Here is a 19,971-nt window from a genome sequence, read left to right as displayed (position 1 = left end):
TTGAACAAACTGCTCCAACACTGCTGCTATAAGGGCAGACCTTGAACAAACTGCTCCAACACTGCTGCCATAAGGGCCCACCTTGAACAAACTGCTCCAACACTGCTGCTATAAGGGCCCACCTTGAACAAACTGAAGGTGCATGTTCACCACCAGCCTCCTGCTCCAGCAAGTCATAACCTATACCATGAGAGGCATATTAGTATTTTTATATTACCAGGTAAGTTGACTGAGAACACATTCTCATTTACAGCAAAGACCTGGGGAATAGACAGGGCAATGTCCCCAATCACTGCCCTGGGGCATTGGGATATTATTTTTTTAGACCAGAGAAAAGGGTGCCTCCTACAGCACTTCAAGCAGCATCTGGTCTCCCATCCAGGGACAGACCAGAAACAACCCTGCTTAGCTACAGAAGTAAGCCAGCAGTGGGATGCAGGGTGGTATGCTGCTGGCTTAGGCTTTGCCCTTCTCGGCCTGACACAAATTATATATTCTTTTCAACCATACGTGACTGGGCACAACAACAAAAAAGAATCCCACTGCACATTAGATACTGGTCAAGTGGACTACACACACACAACCACACACACACACACACACACACACACACACACACACACACGCGCAGTCGTAACCTTCTCAAATGGCACCGCAAGTCTAGATGTAGACGTTTTGCACATTTTTAGAAGGCAATTTTTTCAGAAGGCTACTTACTGATGAGTCACTGTTCCCCTCCAGCTCAATGAGGAGACACTTATAAACCTTTACACACGCCTGAGCTGAGTCAAACCAAGCCAAACGGTACTAGGCTGGCCTGTTTAGATGTACTGGTTATGACTAGCAGTGACAACCAACAGCACGCTACATTGGTTATTGTCAACCAGCAGCACTCTACATTGGTTATTGTCAACCAGCAGCACGCTACATTGGTTATTGTCAACCAGCAGCACGCTACATTGGTTATTGTCAACCAGCAGCACGCTACATTGGTTATTGTCAACCAGCAGCACGCTACATTGGTTATTGTCAACCAGCAGCACGCTACATTGGTTATTGTCAACCAGCAGCACGCTACATTGGTTATTGTCAACCAGCAGCACGCTACATTGGTTATTGTCAACCAGCAGCACGCTACATTGGTTATTGTCAACCAGCAGCACGCTACATTGGTTATTGTCAACCAGCAGCACGCTACATTGGTTATTGTCAACCAGCAGCACGCTACATTGGTTATTGTCAACCAACAGCACGCTACATTGGTTATTGTCAACCAGCAGCACGCTACATTGGTTATTGTCAACCAACAGCACGCTACATTGGTTATTGTCAACCAACAGCACGCTACATTGGTTATTGTCAACCAACAGCACGCTACATTGGTTATTGTCAACCAGCAGCACGCTACATTGGTTATTGTCAACCAGCAGCACGCTACACTGGTTATTGTCAACCAGCAGCACGCTACATTGGTTATTGTCAACCAGCAGCACGCTACATTGGTTATTGTCAACCAGCAGCACGCTACACTGGTTATTGTCAACCAGCAGCACGCTACATTGGTTATTGTCAACCAGCAGCACGCTACACTGGTTATTGTCAACCAGCAGCACGCTACATTGGTTATTGTCAACCAGCAGCACGCTACATTGGTTATTGTCAACCAGCAGCACGCTACATTGGACCAACACACAATGACATAAAAATTCCAAGTATTGTTTTATTTAACTAGGCAAGTCGGTTAAGAACAAATTCATATTTACAATGATGGCCTACCCCAGCCAAACCCGGATGATGCTGGGCCAATTGTGCGCCACACTGTAGGACTCCCAATCTTGGCCGGTTGTGATGCAGCCTGGATTCAAACCACTGTAGTGACACCTCTTGCAATGAGATGCAGTGCCTTAGACCCTTGCGCCACTCGGGAGCTATATCAAATAGACTATGTGAAAAATGATTACAAGCAATATAATATAATATAATATAAAACATATTTTGATTTGTTTAAAAAAAAATTGATTACTACATGATTCCATATATTATTTCATAGGAAGAGAACTGAGTTATATTTGGGATGCAATCTCACATAAATGGATGTGTTGACAGTAAATCTGCCAATGCTCGTTGACATGGTGGTGAGGTGAGAGAATGGCTTTATACCGGCTAGCCAGGAGATTGTGGTGATGGATAGCTACAAACCTATTTGCAATATAAAAAAACAATGTGCAATATACGGTATTTGGGGACACCATTAACATAAAGTACACTGGCATGCACAGCATGGGGGTTTTGTGTTGGCGGTTTATGTCAGTGATAATGTTTTGGGATTGTGTTGTTTTTCAAACAGTTCGTAGTAAATTCCTTCTGGGTATTATCGTAAATATCCACCATTAGGCCTAGACTTTTTGGAATAGATAAAATTGTTGTTGTGCAAGAAGCTGGTTACATGCATATTATCCAACCACACGACATAGACCACAAACACAAAACCAGACTGGCTTTTTTTGCTTTCTCCAGTTCCTTCTGTTGTTAGTCACTACAGTATATTGTTTTGATTGGTTAATTATTTTTGGAAAAGCAGTTTAATTCAAAACTCACCTTGAAAGTTTAATGAACATATAAATCACCTTGAGAGAGACACAGTTTAATAAACAAATCACCTTGAGAGAGACACAGTATAAATCAACCACATGAAATCATGGTCAGTTTCAGGACACCACAGTAGCCCTTTAAATACAGACAGACCCAAACGATTTGATTCCAACCTTTTTCAAGTAAATAAACTTTATAGAATTCCTTTGGTTGAGTTCCTAAGGCTACTGGCAGTCTGGTTTAACTCATTCCAGATTTCCATTTTACATAACAAAGTTTGTTAGATGCCTAACACATTGTAACGTAGTAAATGGTGAAGCTGGTTGAGAGAATGCCAAGAGTGTGCAAAGCTGTCATCAAGGCAAAGGGTGGCTACTTTGACGAATCTCAAATATAAAATATATTTTGATTTGTTTAACACTTTTTTTGGTTACTACATGATTCCACTTGTGTTATTTCATAGTTTTTACATCTTCACTATTATTCTACAATGTAGAAAATAGTAAAACAATTAAGAAAAACCCTTGAATGAGTAGGTGTGTCCAATATATGATTGGATGTATAGACATTATGGACAGTATGTTGATAGAATATTTAGTATATCTGTAGAATACATAGGATAGAATACTATATATACAGCAATAGTTGAATAGGATGGCATTGACTGGAATACAGTGTATACTGTGTATATGAAATGGATAAAATAGTATGTAAACATTATTAAAGTGACCAGTGTTCCATTATTAAAGGGACCAGTGTTCCATGTCTATTTACATAGGGCAGCAGCCTCTAAGTTGCAGGGTTCAGTAACCAGATGGTAGCCGGCTAGTAACAGTGACTAAAGTTCAGGGCAGGGTACTGGGCGGAGGCTGGCTAGTGGTGACTATTTAACAGTCTGATGGCCTTGAGATAGAAGCTGTTTTTCAGTCTCTCTGTCCCAGCTTTGATGCACCTGTACTGACCTCGCCTACTGGATGGTAGCGGATTGAACAGGCTGTGGCTCGAGTGGCTGAGGTCTTTGATTATCTTCTTGGCCTTTCTGTGACACCAGGTGCTGTAGATGTCCTGGACGGGAGGCACTCTCTCAATTCAATTCTATTTCAATTCAAGGGGCTTTATTGGTATGGGAAACATATGTTAACATTGCCAAAGCAGACTCTCTCTCTCCCTCTCACTCTCTCATTCTCTGTCTCTCTCTCTCTCTCTCTCTCTCTCTCTCTCTCTCTCTCTCTCATTCTCTCTTTACATTCACCCACTCAAAAAAGACAGCCATAAGTTAGTTGAATTCCCAATGTGTTATCACTATGCTTTCAATTATCCAAAAGGACAACCAAATTCCAATGGAAAAACAATGTCTGGTTTTTGGTTTAGTTGTCACCCAAATGTCTATCACTGTGCTTTCAACCATTTAAAAGCACAGTGAAGTTCAAATGTCAGATATTTAGTTTATTTATACAACAGATAAATGTGATATCACTGTGGTACTTCATCTATGAAGATAAAACACCAGGTAAAAAAAACCTAGGTGTCATTTTAGTTTTCTGAACATTAGGAATGTGACTAAAATAGCTTTATACCACCTGAGAAACATTGCCAAAGTACGGCCCTTTCTGTCTCCGGCTGATACAGAGAGACTCATCCATGCTTTTATTACAAGCAGGTTTGACTACTGTAATTCTCTCCTGTCTGGTCTACCAAAGAAATCATTGGTCAGCTGCAAAACATACAGAATGATGCAGCATGGGTACTGATCAAGACCAGACGGAGAGCACACATTACACCAGGTTCACACATTATACATTACACTGTGGTTAAGGTCTCTGCATTAGCTGCCTGTGAGTTTTATAATTCATTTTAAGATTCTTCTATTGGTTTTTAAGTCAATCCACGATTGTGCAACCCAATACATGTCAGATGTGCTTTTAAGTGATGTACCCAGTAGGTCCCTCAGGGTACTCTGGCACTGGCCTTTTAACTATCCCAAAGCCTAGGACCAAGAGGCATGGAGAGACAGCATTTAGTTATTATGCCCCCAGCCTCTGGAATAGTCTGCCAGAGAACCTGAGGGGGGCCGAAACTGTGGACATATTTAAAAGAGATCTTAAAACACACCTTTTTAGTTTTGCTTTTCCTTAGGGTGCTTTTTAGTCATTCAGTTTTTATTGATATTCTTCAGTTTATCTTCTTATGTTTGTTGTGTAGTAAATAATTCAATTTTTATTTTCATTGTTTTTATTTGTTTTTTCTTGTGAAGAACATTGTGTTGCATTTCACATCTGAAATGTGCTGAATAAATAAAGCTTGATTTGATTTGAATAGCAGGACCAAATGACCTGGATTGCATTTGAGATTACATTAAAAGTACATGGTGCAAATATCAACATTTGAAGGATATTTATCTTCTGCTTGGATAGTTCCAAATGTGCCACTGACTTAGTTTGTCTTTAATCTACAAATGAATCATTGAGATGTTGGATTCACGTCTCCATCTCATCCTAAAATCTAAGTTGAAGTATAGGACTAAATCAAATACAATTTTAAATGCACTTTAAATATAGTTTTATTTAATTTAATCCTATTCTTTAACTTAGATTGTTGGTTGAGATGGAGACGTGAATCCAACATATCAATGATTTATTTGTAGACAAACTGGAATTAAAGCCAGACTAAGTCAGTGGCTCAGATGGAACTATCCAATCAGAAGATACATCTCCTTCAATTGTTGATATCTGGTTGCGTTGACAACCGAAAAAAATTCAATATCACTCAATATCATTACCTTTTAAATCAACCAGAGCTGGAAGCACTAGGCCTATTGTACTGTCTACGTTTAGTTCAATTTGCAACTGCTATACAGGCCTAAATAGCATCATTGATGATTGATAAAGTACGGTCACATTTCATTTGCTCTGTTAAACCTACCAGTGAATCTATTTAGTTTTTAAGTGGAGATCTATAAACAATCATTCTAACATTTGCACATTGGTAATAGTCAGTGACAAATGTCATAGCAGGGCTTGGTTAAAACCTTAGATGGGAGAGCAAAGGGTAGCTGTAGAGAGATTTTAAAAAATTCTGAAAGTGAATATAACATTGCATTTCAGTTTTTGTAAAGGTACAAATTCAACATACGTTATAGAAGGTTTGTCTATGTTGAAATATGGTTACCACACATTCAAATCCAATGTGTTTTCCACATAGATTCCAGTTTTGCCCAGTGGGAGAGGTTATTGTTTCTGTGGGAGTATTATTATTTTATGAATAATTAACTGACTGGGATTTTATTTATTCCCAGAATGCATCACAAGGACACAGAGAGAGAGACGCTATGGGTAATACATTGTTATCTTCAAAATAAGTTGCCTTTCATCTCTAAACCAGTGGCCAGCCATATTAATGAAGATAGACAGACGGCTACTGTACGAAAGAGGATATACATTTAGTAGCCTACTAGTTTTCCACTCTCTCTGACTGTACTGTAAAGTATTGTTACAGTACCTACTGCACAGTCACAGTGACCCTATTTGCCATATAGCGCACTACTTTTGACCAGGGCCCTATGAGTCGGTCCCCATGGGACCTGGTCAAAGGTAGTGCACTATAGGGAACAGGGTGCCATTTGTAACACAGCTATAAATCAGACATTTTAAATAAACCTGGTAAATGTCCTAAACTCCTAAGGCCATTCCTGTTGTTGTTGTGGTCGGCTGAATTGGCATCACTGCTCACGTGGCCCTTTCTCCTGCAACTGTCCTCTCTCTCTCTCTCGCTCTCGCGCTCTCTCTCTCTCTCTCTCTCTCTCGTTATATAATCTGCCAGGTTTAACAACATATTTGCAATATGAAGTGACACACCCACAAAGGGGGAGAACCATGAAAAATACAAATCACTCTTATCTCAATAGAACTACAATCTATTTCACTTGTTTTTGCAATGTAACATGTTCCCATCGCCAATAAAACCCTTGAACTGAATTGAAATGAGAGAGAGATGTAACATGTTCCCATCGCCAATAAAACCCTTGAACTGAATTGAAATGAGAGAGAGATGTAACATGTTCCCATAGCCAATAAAACCCTTGAACTGAATTGAAATGAGAGATGTATTTATTTTCCCTTTTGTACTATTTGCACATAATATGACATTTGAAATGTCTTTATTCTTTTGGAACCTTTGTGAGTGTAATGTTTACTGTTCATTTGTATTGTTTATTTCACTTTTGTTTATTATCTACTTCACTTGCTTTGGCAATGTTAACATATGTTTCCCATGCCAATAAAGCCCTTGAATTGACATTGATAAAGAGACAGAGTTTATCCATGTCTGTGCATAGTAACAAATGCATTCACATAGTACCAGTGAATTCAGAGGTCATTATAACCCAATGATGCAGCCAAAGACACTATCCTACATGGCACCCTTTTCTCAGTGACTCAATTTGGGTGCAGGAGCTCCACAATACTTTTCCGCCAACATTCTACAAAAGGAACAGGAGCTCAAGCAGTAGAACATTTCAAGTGCTGGTACGGTGAGCTCCTGCCCAAGTCAACCACTGCCTATTCTCTATATAGTGCACTACTTCACCAGGGCCCATAAGCTCTGGTCAAGATTAGTGCACTATACAGGGAATGGGGTGCCATTTGGGATGTGAACTAGGCTAATGTTGTCTTTACACAAGAAGACAGTGGAGTGAGTGTATCTGGTAGTACTGAAGCACAACTGGCAACGGGATAGAGAAAGATGGTTTCTTGGGATTTCACCCGGTGAGGTTCACATGCCTCACCACTGTATCAACCCAGGCCCCCGCCCAATCTCAGCTATATTCGGTGATAAACTGCTGTCACATGGTTATTATTAGTCTGTGGGAAGATGAGTTGGGTATGCATCCCAAATGGCAACCTATTCCCTTTATAGTACACTACTAATGCTCTGGTCGGAAGTAGTTCACTTTATGGTGAATAGTGTCATTTGGGACGCAGATTGGTCCTCCTGGCTGGAGAATAAGTTAATTTTCTATTCTCTAAAGAACAAACTGTCAGGGAGGGAACGCAAATATCTTGCATCTATTTTCGGAAAACATCGCTCCTCTACACTACTAATCACTGGTGGGCAGGCCTGTTGAGGGAATACTGTGATTCCTTATAGACAGGAGAATCTACAGGGTCGGGGTCTCAAGAGGTCATGTCTCAGAAGAGGAGTGCTGATCTAGGATCAGTTTTGCATTTAAGATCACAATGAATATACAGTCATTACATGAACGGGGGGGGGGGGGGGGGGACACCTGATCATAGATCAGAAATCCTACTCTGAGACACTAGATACTGTGCCTTCGGAAAGTATTCAGACAAATTTATTTTTCATCATCAATATACACACAATACCCCATAATGACAAAACAAAAAGTTATTTAAAAAAAAAAAAGCACATTTATCAAAAATAAAAAAACTCAAATATCACATTTACATAAGTATTCAGACCCTTTACTCAGTACTTTGTTGAAGCACCTTTGGCAGCGATTACAGCCTCGAGTCTTCTTGGGTACAAGCTTGGCACACCTGTTTTTGGGGAGTTTCTCCCATTCTTCTCTGCAGATCCTCTCAAGCTCTGTCAAGTTGGATGGGGAGAGTTGCTGCACAGCTATTTTCAGGTCTCTCCAGAGTTGTTCAATTGGGTTCAAGTCCTGGCTATGGCTGGGCCACAAAGAGACTTAGAGACTTGTCCCGAAGCCACTCCTGTGTTGTCTTGGCTGGGTGCTTAGGGTCGTTATCCTGTTGGAAGGTGAACCTTTTCTCCAGTCTGAGGTCCTTCGCCCTCTGGAGCAGGTTTTCATCAAGGATCTCTCTGTATTTTGCTCCGTTCATCTTTGCCTCGATCCTGACTAGTCTCCCAGTCCCTTCCGCTGAAAAACATCCCCACAGCATGATGCTGCCACCACCATGTTTCACCGTAGGGATGGTGCCAGGTTTCCTCCAGATGTGATGCTTGGCATTCAGGCCAAAGAGTTCAATCTTGGTTTAATCAGATCAGAGAATCTTGTTTCTCATGGTCTGAGAGACATTTAGGTGTCTTTTGGCAAACTCTAAGCCGGCTGTCAGGCTCTAGAGCTCTGTCAGAGTGACCCTCGGTTATTGGTCACCTTCCTGACCAAGGCTCTTCTCCACCGACTGCAGTTTGGCCGGGTGGCCAGCTATAGGAAGAGTCTTGGTGGTTCCAAATTTCTATTTAAGAATGATGGAGGCCACTGTGTTCTTGGGGACCTTCAAGGCTGCAGAATATTTTTGGTACCCTTCCCCAGATCTGTGCCTCATCACAATCCTGTCTCAGAGCTCAACGGACAATTCCTTCTACCTCATGGCTTGGGTTTTGCTCTGAGATGCACTGTCAACTGTGGGACCTTTATATAGACAGGTGTGTGCCTTTCCAAACTATGTCCAATCAATTGAATTTACCACAGGTGGACTCCAATCAAGTTGTAGAAACATCTCAAGGATGATCAATGGAAACAGGATGCACCTGAATACTTATGTAAATAAGGTATTTCTGTTTTTATTTTTATGAAATTTGCCTAACCCTGTTTTCGCATTGTCATTATGGGGCATTGTGTGTAGATTGATGGGTCATGGGGTCTGAATACTTCCTGAAGGCACTGGTCTTGACCCCATCTCTGCACCTAATACAATATAACTGGAGTTTTTTGGTATTGTATCCATGTAGACACATTTAACATTTCAATTAAGTGTCAAATCAAATTGATTCATCAGGTCTGCCCAGTAACAGCAGTAGTCTTTATATCTTGTCAAAACAAAAACATAAGCCCAAGATAAATGCTCTGAACTTTGTCATCGTTCCACTTTGTCAAACTGCTTCGTTATTTCAGAGTCGTTTGTAACGTTTCTCTGTGGCTATTAGCATAGTTGGTTCAAAGGGAGATCAAAAGGAACTGATTGCCAGTCTGATTATATTTGTAATTATTTGATACTCAACTAATGTAATAATTGATACACTGCAGCAAGCTACATGTGATTATTACAGAATTGAAATGCACCCAATTATTTGCCTTTTGAAATAATCTGATGGGGCACGTGTGAACATGAAAGATTGTGTATCGGAGTCTTAATGACAGCAGTCCTTTGCACACAAGATTTCACTCTTGTGGGGGGGGGGGTTGTTAACCCATGTGTTTGAATAGAGGCAGAATAAATATATTGAAGATGTCTACAAGAGTTCCTTACAAAAAAAAGCTAAATGCATTCTGTTTCATCCGCCTCTGCTATACAATGCATATTGAACAGGCACGCTCTCAAAGTGAAACTCCGCAAGTGCAGACTTCAGCCTGCTCCTCAAGTGGATTTTAAGTCAAAACACAAATTTGCTATCTCCTCCACCCTAAGCAATGGAAAATTACAGAGGTGTGTGGCTGGTGAGACACTAGACGTGTAGAGGATGTGTTAATACTGCCATCTTGTGGTTCTAGTAGTAATGGATAGCCTTCTCAGTGTGCATTCCCTCCCCCTTGTGAATTTCAAAAATGAATGGACTGATAAAAACATGCCATGAAAAATCCTATGCTTTAAGATTTGTATTCACTATGCTATTTTTGACATTAATACATTTGATCATTCATATTAATACTATAACCTCCTTCAAAACGCTTTACAAGGTTGGTCGTAATTCATCTTTGTTGGTGAAAATGGTGAATTTTTTTGCAAGGCTGAGAAAAAAAATACAGGACTCAAGTCTTAGCTTTATTAACATGGTTTTCCTTTTTGTATTCAAGTGACCATCAGACCGAACTTAATAACAAAATGACTACTGGAGCGTCTGAGGACATAATTTCGTATCTCAGCGTAGTTAACATGTTCATTACAAAAACATAAAAGCCCACAAACTTTGACAGAAATGCAAATAGTGTGCAGTAGAGTGGAGCTTGTAAGATTAAAACAACCTAACATGTTGAGGAATAGACGTGGAATTTGGAACAATTTCAAACCTGAATGAAACCATTACCTTGGTTAATGCATTTAATTTTATGGGGTAATATCAATGTTTTACACAATTCCCAGAGCGATCTAACTAAAATACCAGGCCAAATAATACTTCTGCATTAACTTAAAAACCATTGGTCATTCAAAACTCACAAAAGGTAACGACTAAATAATTCTCTGCGATTTGTCAACAAAACCATTTTTTATCCTTCAGGATCCAGGAAAGCAGCGGAACATGGTGAGCTGCTAGCCCACCCTGAGCGGAGGAGCTACCAAGACGACTCCGTCACCTCTCACAAACAACATGGGGATGTTCCTCTTCGTTGACTGAAAAATAGAAAACCACATGGATGGAATTACGTTGCCATTCTGAACCGTCTTTCAGCATTTCAGTGTTACATTCCTAGAGATGTCTGAGCACCTCGTCGGGGATCCAGATATCTTGGTAAGAGGAGCGCCAGCACACTACCAACTATAAAGACATGTATTTAAACAATGCAGAATTTCATGAAAATAGATTTCAAATCGTAACTTCGACTTGGTTTGGAGATCCGTGACAAACAAGAACCCCAATTCCTTTTCTAGGGGTAATGAGTGTAAATGTTTTTACAAATACCTACAAATCACTTCTCCAGGGGGACATTTAACGACAGAAATAGACATTTCAGACACAACAGCTATTCTTGGGTTAGAGCTCAGACACACAGTTGACAATGAAGGGAAAAACGCAGAGGGTGGTTGCCCTATCACTGATAGGACAATCTAGGGCCCCCCCTATGGTGCATCTCCTCTCAGTAGGACCATCTAGGGCCCCCCGATGGTGCATTTCCTCTCAGTAGGACAATCTAGGGCCCAGCATGGTGCATTTCCTCTCAATAGGACAATCTAGGGCCCCCCTATGGTGCATCTCCTCTCAGTAGGGCATCTAGGGCCCAGCATGGTGCATTCTCTCAGTAGGACAATCTAGGGGCCCCCTATGGTGTAACTAGCCTGATTCAGCTTATCAACCAGATAATTATTAGAAGCAGGTGTGCTAGATTAGGGTTGGAGTTAACCTACAGGAGGGCAGCCCTCCAGGAACAGGGTTGGAGAACCCTTCACTAAAGTCTGAGACTTTAGGCCAAGCCCTGGTGTAGCCGAAATTTCTGCAGTTGAAAAGGTGGCGGAAGCCCTTTTTCATACCTTATAAATTTCTTCATACGTCTCCTCGTCAATCTCTACTGTTGTCACCGTCTCCTCAACATCTCCCAAGATCATGTTCAAGTGCTGATCATAGGCCTGGAACAAAGATAAACCGCATTAGACTTATGCAGGCTTATAGTTTGGCGAGACAAGATGATAAAGCTCGCATTCAGGATGACAGCTGTACACAACATTATAAACTAGGTGATTCATGCCCTGAATGCTGATTTTCTGACAACCGTGGTATATCAAGGTATGATAAAACCTTTATTTTTAATGATCTAATTACGTTGATAAGTATTTTATAATAGCAATAAGGCACCTCAGGGTTTTGTGATATATGGCCAATATACCATGGCTAAGGGCTTAGCGATGGTATAATGGACATATCACATCCCCTTGTGCCTTATTGCTTAGACTACATCATTGTTCAAACATTTGTCAACATTTACAAAAGCAACCAAGATGATCACCAGGTCATACAACTACCTACGTTCAATCTGCCCCTGAGTTCTCGGTCATTTCTCATCTTAACATATATCCTTTCATCCAAACTGAGCCTGATCAGATCCAGGGGCTCCTCCACTGTGTTGGTGGTCGTTTGCTGCAACACAAAGCAACATGGGAAGGAAGTTGTTCACACTAGATATCGGTTTCATGATAAGTAGTAAGTTAGCTAGTTTTCATGGTTGTCAATAAGTAGCCTAACTGCTGTTAGAATCACTTTTAAAGCATAGACTATAGATTTGAATACATTTAACGTTACAAGAACTCTGCGGGGGAAATGCAACGTCGTTGTATTTCGCGTAAATGTTCAACACCTAGCTCTGGTCCAGGGTGTTAGTGCGCTGGACTACATCTATTCAAACCCATTACCTTTACCTGGGGACCAGACGGTGAATTTCTAAATATACCGTTTGGAACATGACAGTGTTTTGATTCTGGAAATGTGCCTCTAAGGTCCTCTACAAGCCGGAATGTTTAAAACCTAATATTTACACGTACTCTGCCTATTGTCCATGGTGTTAATCCTTCAACTACTCGACTCGACATTTTCTATAAAATATCTACAGTATCCAAAGTCGTTTACCCGAATTGTTATAGCACGTGCCTTTGTTCATGAGCAAAACATATTTGCCATAATCTTAAACCCGTGTTTTGAAGTTGGGTTATCAATAGCGTTACTTAACGATGGATATTTTAACTCAAATTTCGACCAACACCACGGACAATCGGCAGAGTAAGTTTCAATATAATTGTATTCAACATTCGTGTCTGGTTAGCGAATTGACTAATATACAAGCTAGCTTGCTTGCTTGCTACGATTGATAGCGATGGCTGCTAATCACCATGCTAACTAGCCACTGTTGCCTCCAAAAATAAAACCCCCACCCATGTTTTGCAATGATGCTGTTTGCGTAATCTACTGATACAAACCGGTGTACAAGTATATTTCTCTACTCGAGTATAAATAAATGTTTTGCACAGATAAAGATTGACAATAAAACGTTTAGCTAACGCCAACCTGTTCAACTTCATCCGCCATTTTTGAACAGTTTCCCAGAATTCCTTGTGGTGAAGGGTATGTTCGATTTGTTCACGGAAGTAGACTGCGAAGCAAGTAGATTTACATGAGATGCACATGCAGAGTACCAGCGCTGCGTACATTCAGTATCCTACAAATGTAAATAATGTTGATTTCATTCATGGCGATTAATAATTTACCTACCTCAGCTCGACCCTGATAAACAATAAATAACAGTCAATCAATGCAAAAGCGCCCCGCAAAACCACGCAGATGGGTGCGTTCCAGAGTGTATCAGATTTGGGAGGTCGAAAGTTTTTTGAACGTGCGATTTTCCCAGCCTTTCATGTTATTATTAGCCTACTTTAGCTTTTGCCTTTTGTGTTATAGTCCGGTTGCGATATGTCGCGCATGTCCATATGATTTGTGTCATTAGGTGGGTTTTCATGATTGCACACGTGACTGAAACCGAGATGCGATTTTTCCCGCATGTCCTCGCGACGCGGGAGAGAATCTAGAGCTGTTTCTGTGTAGAATGCAGGGATTAGTCATGCAACCGCAGTAGACTGCACACCTCATCATCCTTCTCACCGATACCATCATCATACCGCGCTGCTGATAATTTAAGCAGGAGGACAAGAGTGTCTGGGAATTATATATGTTTTTATGTTATTTATTGTATGTTTGCGTGGTAGGCTATCCGAGGTAAATGAGTTCTCCGGTGGCGGTTCTTGCGGTGCTGGCCGCTTGCCTTTGCGGTGTGCTTCTCCCGGTGGCTTGTAGGGACCATCTAAATTACAGACCAATCATTGGTAAGCCATTCGAGATCCATCTAGGGTGAATGGGTATGTATGTGTCTCAGAAATGCTCCTTATGTAACGTCTTGATCTGTTTTATTCTAGAATGTTCTGGGACCAAATTGTACCAATGTCAGCATGTAACTGTCAATTTTATAGGAAGTGGAAAGGGAGAACTCTCACTTCAGAATGACATCTTGACTGTAGATTGTATCGATTTTTTTATATATATTTTTAATTCTTAGATTTCATGTTTTTCATTGATCAACACGAATCCTCATGTAGCCATTGTATAGTTATAGACTTTTCAATATTTACATAGGGAGTTCCTTTTACGTAGCCAAGTAGGCTAAATGGCATTCATTAATAAATGTTTCTAGTAGGAAAGCAGGTTTTGTGAAAGTAGGTTTTAAAGAAGTTTATATATGTAAATGCCCCCAAAGGAATGTAGGGATAAGCAACTAAATAGTCTCTTGAAATCAACTATAGATGTTGCCAATCATGACTGAGAGAGAGGACAGTTAAGGGGGACGATGAATCTGTGAGATGATGATGGTTCTATTAAACACACATCTTTACATTAAGGCCATCCCTCAGCTTTACAGCAAACCAAGTGGCTGGGTTGCTGGTTTGGTATTTTTTCAAAGGAGTGGACTTGTTGTAAGTCTTGTTCAAGCCAAAACAGCCCATAGGGCAGGAGTCTATCTCCTGTTTCTGTAGCGTGAGGCAGTTTGATGTACAACTTCATCCCCTGGACAGGATGCTAGTCTTGTGGTTGTAATGTAATCTGCTGTTGTAATGTAAAGTGTATTGTAATGTAAAATGTGATGTTGTATTGTATTGTAATGTAAAATGTGTTGTTGTAATGTAAAGTGTATTGTAATGTAAAATGTGATGTTGTAATGTAAAGTGTATTGTAATGTAAAATGTGATGTTGTAATGTATTGTATTGTAATGTAAAATGTGATGTTATAATGTAAAGTGTCATGTATTGTAATGTGTAGTGTATTGTAAAGTGTGTTGTAATGTAGAGTGTATTGTCATGTAAAATGTGATGTTGTAATTAAAACTAATGTATTGTAATGTGAAGTGTATTGTAATGTAGTGTATTGTAAAGTGCATGGTATTGTAATGTAGAGTGTATTGTAAAGTGCATGGTATTGCAATGTATTGTAATGTAGAGTGTATTGTAAAGTGCATGGTATTGCAATGTATTGTAATGTAGAGTGTATTGTTATTTCAGGGGTCCTGGCCCAGGAGAACATAGTGGGAGACCCTTATGCTCAGGGATCCTCCTACATCGCTGCTTCCTATGTAAAGTACCTTTTTGCTGGAGCCAGGGTTGTCCCCATAAGGTATGTGTGACTGACGTGCTTTGAACCGGGGCCTCTTGAATGCCAGTGCATTATCCCGGATAAGCCCAAGCCTAGTGATTTGCTAGGAAATAAGGCACAATGAAAGGCTTTGTAATCCACCTCACAGTTTTTTCTCAGTGTCTGTTTAGTGTCAAAAGTATGTTGGCTGATTGTAATCATTTACTTCCTTCATTCCTTCCTCTGATAGAATAAACAGAACCGATGAAGAGTATGAGAAGATATTTGACTCAATAAACAGGTGAGTGAAATGATTGTTCACTTATTTATATAACTGTAATCAGATACCTTCGTGGGAATAATACAAATGTGAAGGACTATAGGCTATTTGATTGGTTGGTTGATTGATTGATTGATTGATTAATTGGTTGTTGTAGGCTGCTGCTACCAGGTGGGGGTGTAGATCTGCAGACATCCCAGTTCAGTCTTCTGTCAAAGATCTTCTATGATCTGGCTATCAAGATATTCCATACCCAAATCAAATCAAATTGGTCACATACACGTGGTTAGCAGATGTTAATGCGAGTGTAGCGAAATGCTTGTGCTTCTAGTTCCGACCGTGCAGTAATATCTAACAAGTAATCTAACAATTTCACAACAACTACCTTATACACACAAGTGTAAAGGAATGAATAAGAATACGTACATAAAAATATATGGCTGAGCGATGGCCGAACGGCATAGACAGGATGCAGTAGATGGTATAGAGTACAGTATATACATGAGATGAGTAATGTAGGATATGTAAACATTATATAAAGTGGCATTGTTTAAAGTGGCTAGTGATACATTAAAATGATATTTGGTTTTTATCCTTCATTGACAATAAATGTATTGAATTGTTCTCAATAATTATAAAATGGTTTCAAAGAATTAATAAATAGTTAAATGTCCAATATATGGTACCCACAGTTTACGACACTGACAGCGGGTTCCATTTAGCTCCCTACCTCTTCCCCTTGTCCCTAATTTTTCTATGTTTACAGATCTGAAGTGTCTGGTTTAGGTATTAGCAGTGTAGTGGTTCAGCTTCCACTATATTACTTCTACCTGTTGAGCAGTACTCCTGTTGTTTCATGCTCGTGTTTTGTCTTCCAGACCAACGATGCGTCTGATTACTTCCCCATATGGGGCACGTGCCAGGGCCTCCAACAGATGACAGTACTGACCAGCAACAAGAACCTTCTGACTCTGACAGAGACCAAGGCTGTGGCCCTGCCTCTCACATTCACCCCAGGTCAGAGACAACACTGTGTTTCTGCATCCTCTATGTGTATTGGCCTGTGTTTGTCTATGAATATTGATATTCAGTGGTGTAAAATACTTAAGTAAAAATACTTTCAAGTACTACTTAAGTAGTTTTTGGGGTATCTGTACTTTACTATACTATTAATATTTTTGACTGGATGACTGACTGACTACAGGTTCTGACTAGCTGACTGACTGACTGACTACAGGTTCTGGCTGGCTGACTGACTTACTGACTGACTACAGGTACTGACTGACTGGCTGACTACAGGTTCTGACTGGCTGGCTGACTGACTTACTGGCTGACTACAGGTTCTGACTGGCTGGCTGACTGACTTACTAACTAATGGTTCTGACTGGCTGGCTGGCTGACTAATGGTTCTGACTGGCTGGCTGGCTGACTAACGTTTCTGACTGGCTGGCTGACTGACTTACTAACTAATGGTTCTGACTGGTTGGCTGACTGACTTACTGGCTGACTACAGGTTCTGACTGGCTGGCTGACTGACTTACTAACTAACGGTTCTGACTGGCTGGCTGGCTGACTGACTTACTAACTAACGGTTCTGACTGGCTGGCTGGCTGACTGACTTACTGACTAACGGTTCTGACTGGCTGGCTGACTGACTTACTAACTAACGGTTCTGACTGGCTGGCTGACTGACTAACTAACGGTTCTGACTGACTGGCTGACTGACCTACTAACGGTTCTGACTGGCTGGCTGACTGACTAACTAAAGGTTCTGACTGGCTGACTGACTGGCTGACTACAGGTTCTGGCTGGCTGGCTGACTGACTTACTGACTAACGGTTCTGACTGGCTGACTGACTGGCTGACTACAGGTTCTGACTGGCTGGCTGGCTGACTTACTAACTAACGGTTCTGACTGGCTGACTATCTGACTGGCTGACTAACTAACGGTTCTTACTGAAAAAGGCTAGAACAAGTAATACTATTTCTGAGAATTAAAATAATTTTTCAAACCACTGCGACGTAATACCACCTGAACCCGTCCCTGTCTGAAGCTATCTGAAAACGTTTTGAAAATCTGTGCGTCAGAGTTACCAGAATATAGCTAATTCCATCCTCTCCTGTTCTCCCATGACCTAGACTAGAGCAAGGAACTTCCTTCTCAGCCTCACTATAGTGTAACGTAGAGAGACATTCAATTATGTGTTCTATTCAATTATATCAATGTAACGTTTTTGATTCCGGAATGTTAAAAAAGAACTAATGAACGTCGTGATTCATGTCAGCAGAACTACAGCCGGAATGCCAAGCTGAAACATTTCTACACGGTTCTGACCACCAACACAGACGGACGGAGAGAGTTCATTTCTACCATGGAAGGTACTGTACAGTGTCTGAACATGGCTAGAGAGACTTCATTTGGCCATCAAGTAAGAGGTGTTGTAACCATGGGATACTTGCAGCGGCATGTGTGTAAAATGCATTCACCTCAGTGTATTGATTATCAAGAACCCAGGTCCTTGTTAGCCACACTGTAACCGGAGCCTCGAGGTTCTATTGACAAGCTGAATGTTTTCATTGGTCTGCTCTCTTGTTGTAGGGAATCACTACCCATTGTAGATTGTTCCAGTGGCTATACAGTAAATAGAGCCTAGATTGTACATTTTCATCTGTTTCCTCTCTGGAAGCGACTCGCTATCCGTTCTATGCTGTCCAGTGGCACCCTGAGAAGAGTCCCTTTGAGTGGGTAGATAAGCCAGGTATGGTCCACTCTGCTGCGTCCGTCAGAGCATCCTTCTACACAGCACACTTCTTTGTCTCCGAGGGTGAGTTATTTTAGTCCACCTTTCTTTAACCAGGTAAATCGGTTAAGAACAAATTCTTATTTGCAACGCTGGCCTGGGGAGTGACTGTAGATTAGATATTGGACTGTACAATGCTGGCCTGGTGAGTGACTGTAGATGACAGTCCAGTTATTGGATTGTACAACTCTGGCCTGGTGAGTGACTGTAGATGACAGTCCAGCTATTGGATTGTACAACTCTGGCCTGGTGAGTGACTGTAGATGACAGTCCAGCTATTGGATTGTACAACTCTGGCCTGGTGAGTGACTGTAGATGACAGTCCAGTTATTGGATTGTACAACTCTGGCCTGGTGAGTGACTATAGATGACAGTCCAGCTATTGGATTGTACAACTCTGGCCTGGTGAGTGACTATAGATGACAGTCCAGCTATTGGATTGTAGCTGTATTGGACCATTAACCTTTACATGACCTGTAGATGACCTGTACATGACCTGTAGATGACCTGTCATCATGACACTAACCCTACATTACACAAGTTCTCTTCAGCCAGTGAGGAGGAGAGAGCTTTCATCTACAACTATTCTCTTGTCTTCACAGGTCTAGATGGTATATTCCTGCAAAATTATTACTTTGATTAGAATCAATTGTAAATCTAATCACTGTACCTTTGCTATTGTAAAAGATTGTATGGACTTTCTGTGAAATTTACATTTGTATTTGAGCTCTGATTGTAGCTGTAAAAACTCTTGTTGGAATCAGTGGTTATTGCAGTTGATGCAAGTTGTTGCTTTTGTATGATATAATTGTAAAAAGGTTAGCCTTTTTGATGTGATTTCAAGTCTTGAGAACTTTGTTGTGGGGGGAAAAAAAGTTTGTTTAAATGTACTACCATTGGATGTTGTGATGCAGTGTTTTATTAACGGGAGAATATGTCAATTCTACCATCTTCCATGTGAGAACTATTACAACAACATGACTGGAACATCTGAAAATAGAACGAAACTGCCTGCACACAAATCTGTATGAAATCAGTTTTTTTTCTGCATAGAAAAGTCTTGGCCTGAAGGTTTTTTCAGTCTGCCTATCTCTAATAATTTCCGGAATGGTAAAACTTTTTGAGTGTAAACTTAAACAACTTAAACCAGATATAAAGTATGTAGAAAAGATAACAGACATATATTTTTCAATAAGATCATCTTTAAGAACTTAACAATCACCACAATAACAGTCAGGGAGAATTTAAAATTCCCAAATTTATGCATTCAGGAGTATTTTGTTATGGCATGGGGCTCCCATTGATTTTGTTATCATTTTTTGAGTCACTCAGATAGCACAAGCCATGTCAAATTGTTTTAAAACTGCAACATTTTATCTCCGCTACATGGCAAAATGTGAAGAATTTGCTTTAAAACACCCACACCCACCACCTAAGCCCCATTTGGATCCAGAAAAAATTCTGGAAATGCATTGATAGCACATTTTAATGCTACC

At 40.6% G+C, this 19,971-nt stretch overlaps 1 protein-coding gene and 1 long non-coding RNA gene across 4 annotated transcripts; one reads left to right on the top strand and one right to left on the bottom strand.

The window, feature by feature from the left end:
- Positions 1–10,324: 10,324 nt before the first annotated feature.
- lsm3 (LSM3 homolog, U6 small nuclear RNA and mRNA degradation associated) lies at positions 10,325–13,388 on the bottom strand. Its single transcript, XM_039016537.1, has 4 exons — positions 13,285–13,388; positions 12,253–12,363; positions 11,760–11,855; positions 10,325–10,904 (listed from the first exon to the last, which is right to left on the bottom strand). Exons 1-4 carry the CDS (start codon positions 13,303–13,305, stop codon positions 10,824–10,826), a joined length of 309 nt encoding a protein of 102 aa, XP_038872465.1. The 5' UTR covers positions 13,306–13,388; the 3' UTR covers positions 10,325–10,823.
- Positions 13,389–13,591: 203 nt separating this feature from the next.
- LOC120065492 lies at positions 13,592–19,497 on the top strand. Of its 3 annotated transcripts, XR_005478679.1 has the most exons (7): positions 13,592–14,096; positions 15,325–15,436; positions 15,645–15,695; positions 16,553–16,691; positions 17,963–18,053; positions 18,274–18,499; positions 19,078–19,497. It is a non-coding gene; the product is annotated as an uncharacterized LOC120065492 (long non-coding RNA). The 3 variants fall into 3 exon arrangements; XR_005478678.1 differs by having other exon boundaries at positions 13,592–14,129; positions 18,274–19,497; XR_005478677.1 differs by having other exon boundaries at positions 13,595–14,096; positions 18,274–19,497.
- The last annotated feature ends 474 nt before the right edge of the window (positions 19,498–19,971 follow it).

This window comes from Salvelinus namaycush, chromosome 20, assembly GCF_016432855.1.
Source record: "Salvelinus namaycush isolate Seneca chromosome 20, SaNama_1.0, whole genome shotgun sequence".
NCBI lineage: Eukaryota > Metazoa > Chordata > Actinopteri > Salmoniformes > Salmonidae > Salvelinus > Salvelinus namaycush.
The sequence above is the reverse complement of the archived record's forward strand: the minus strand, read 5'-3'. Positions and strand labels throughout refer to the sequence as shown.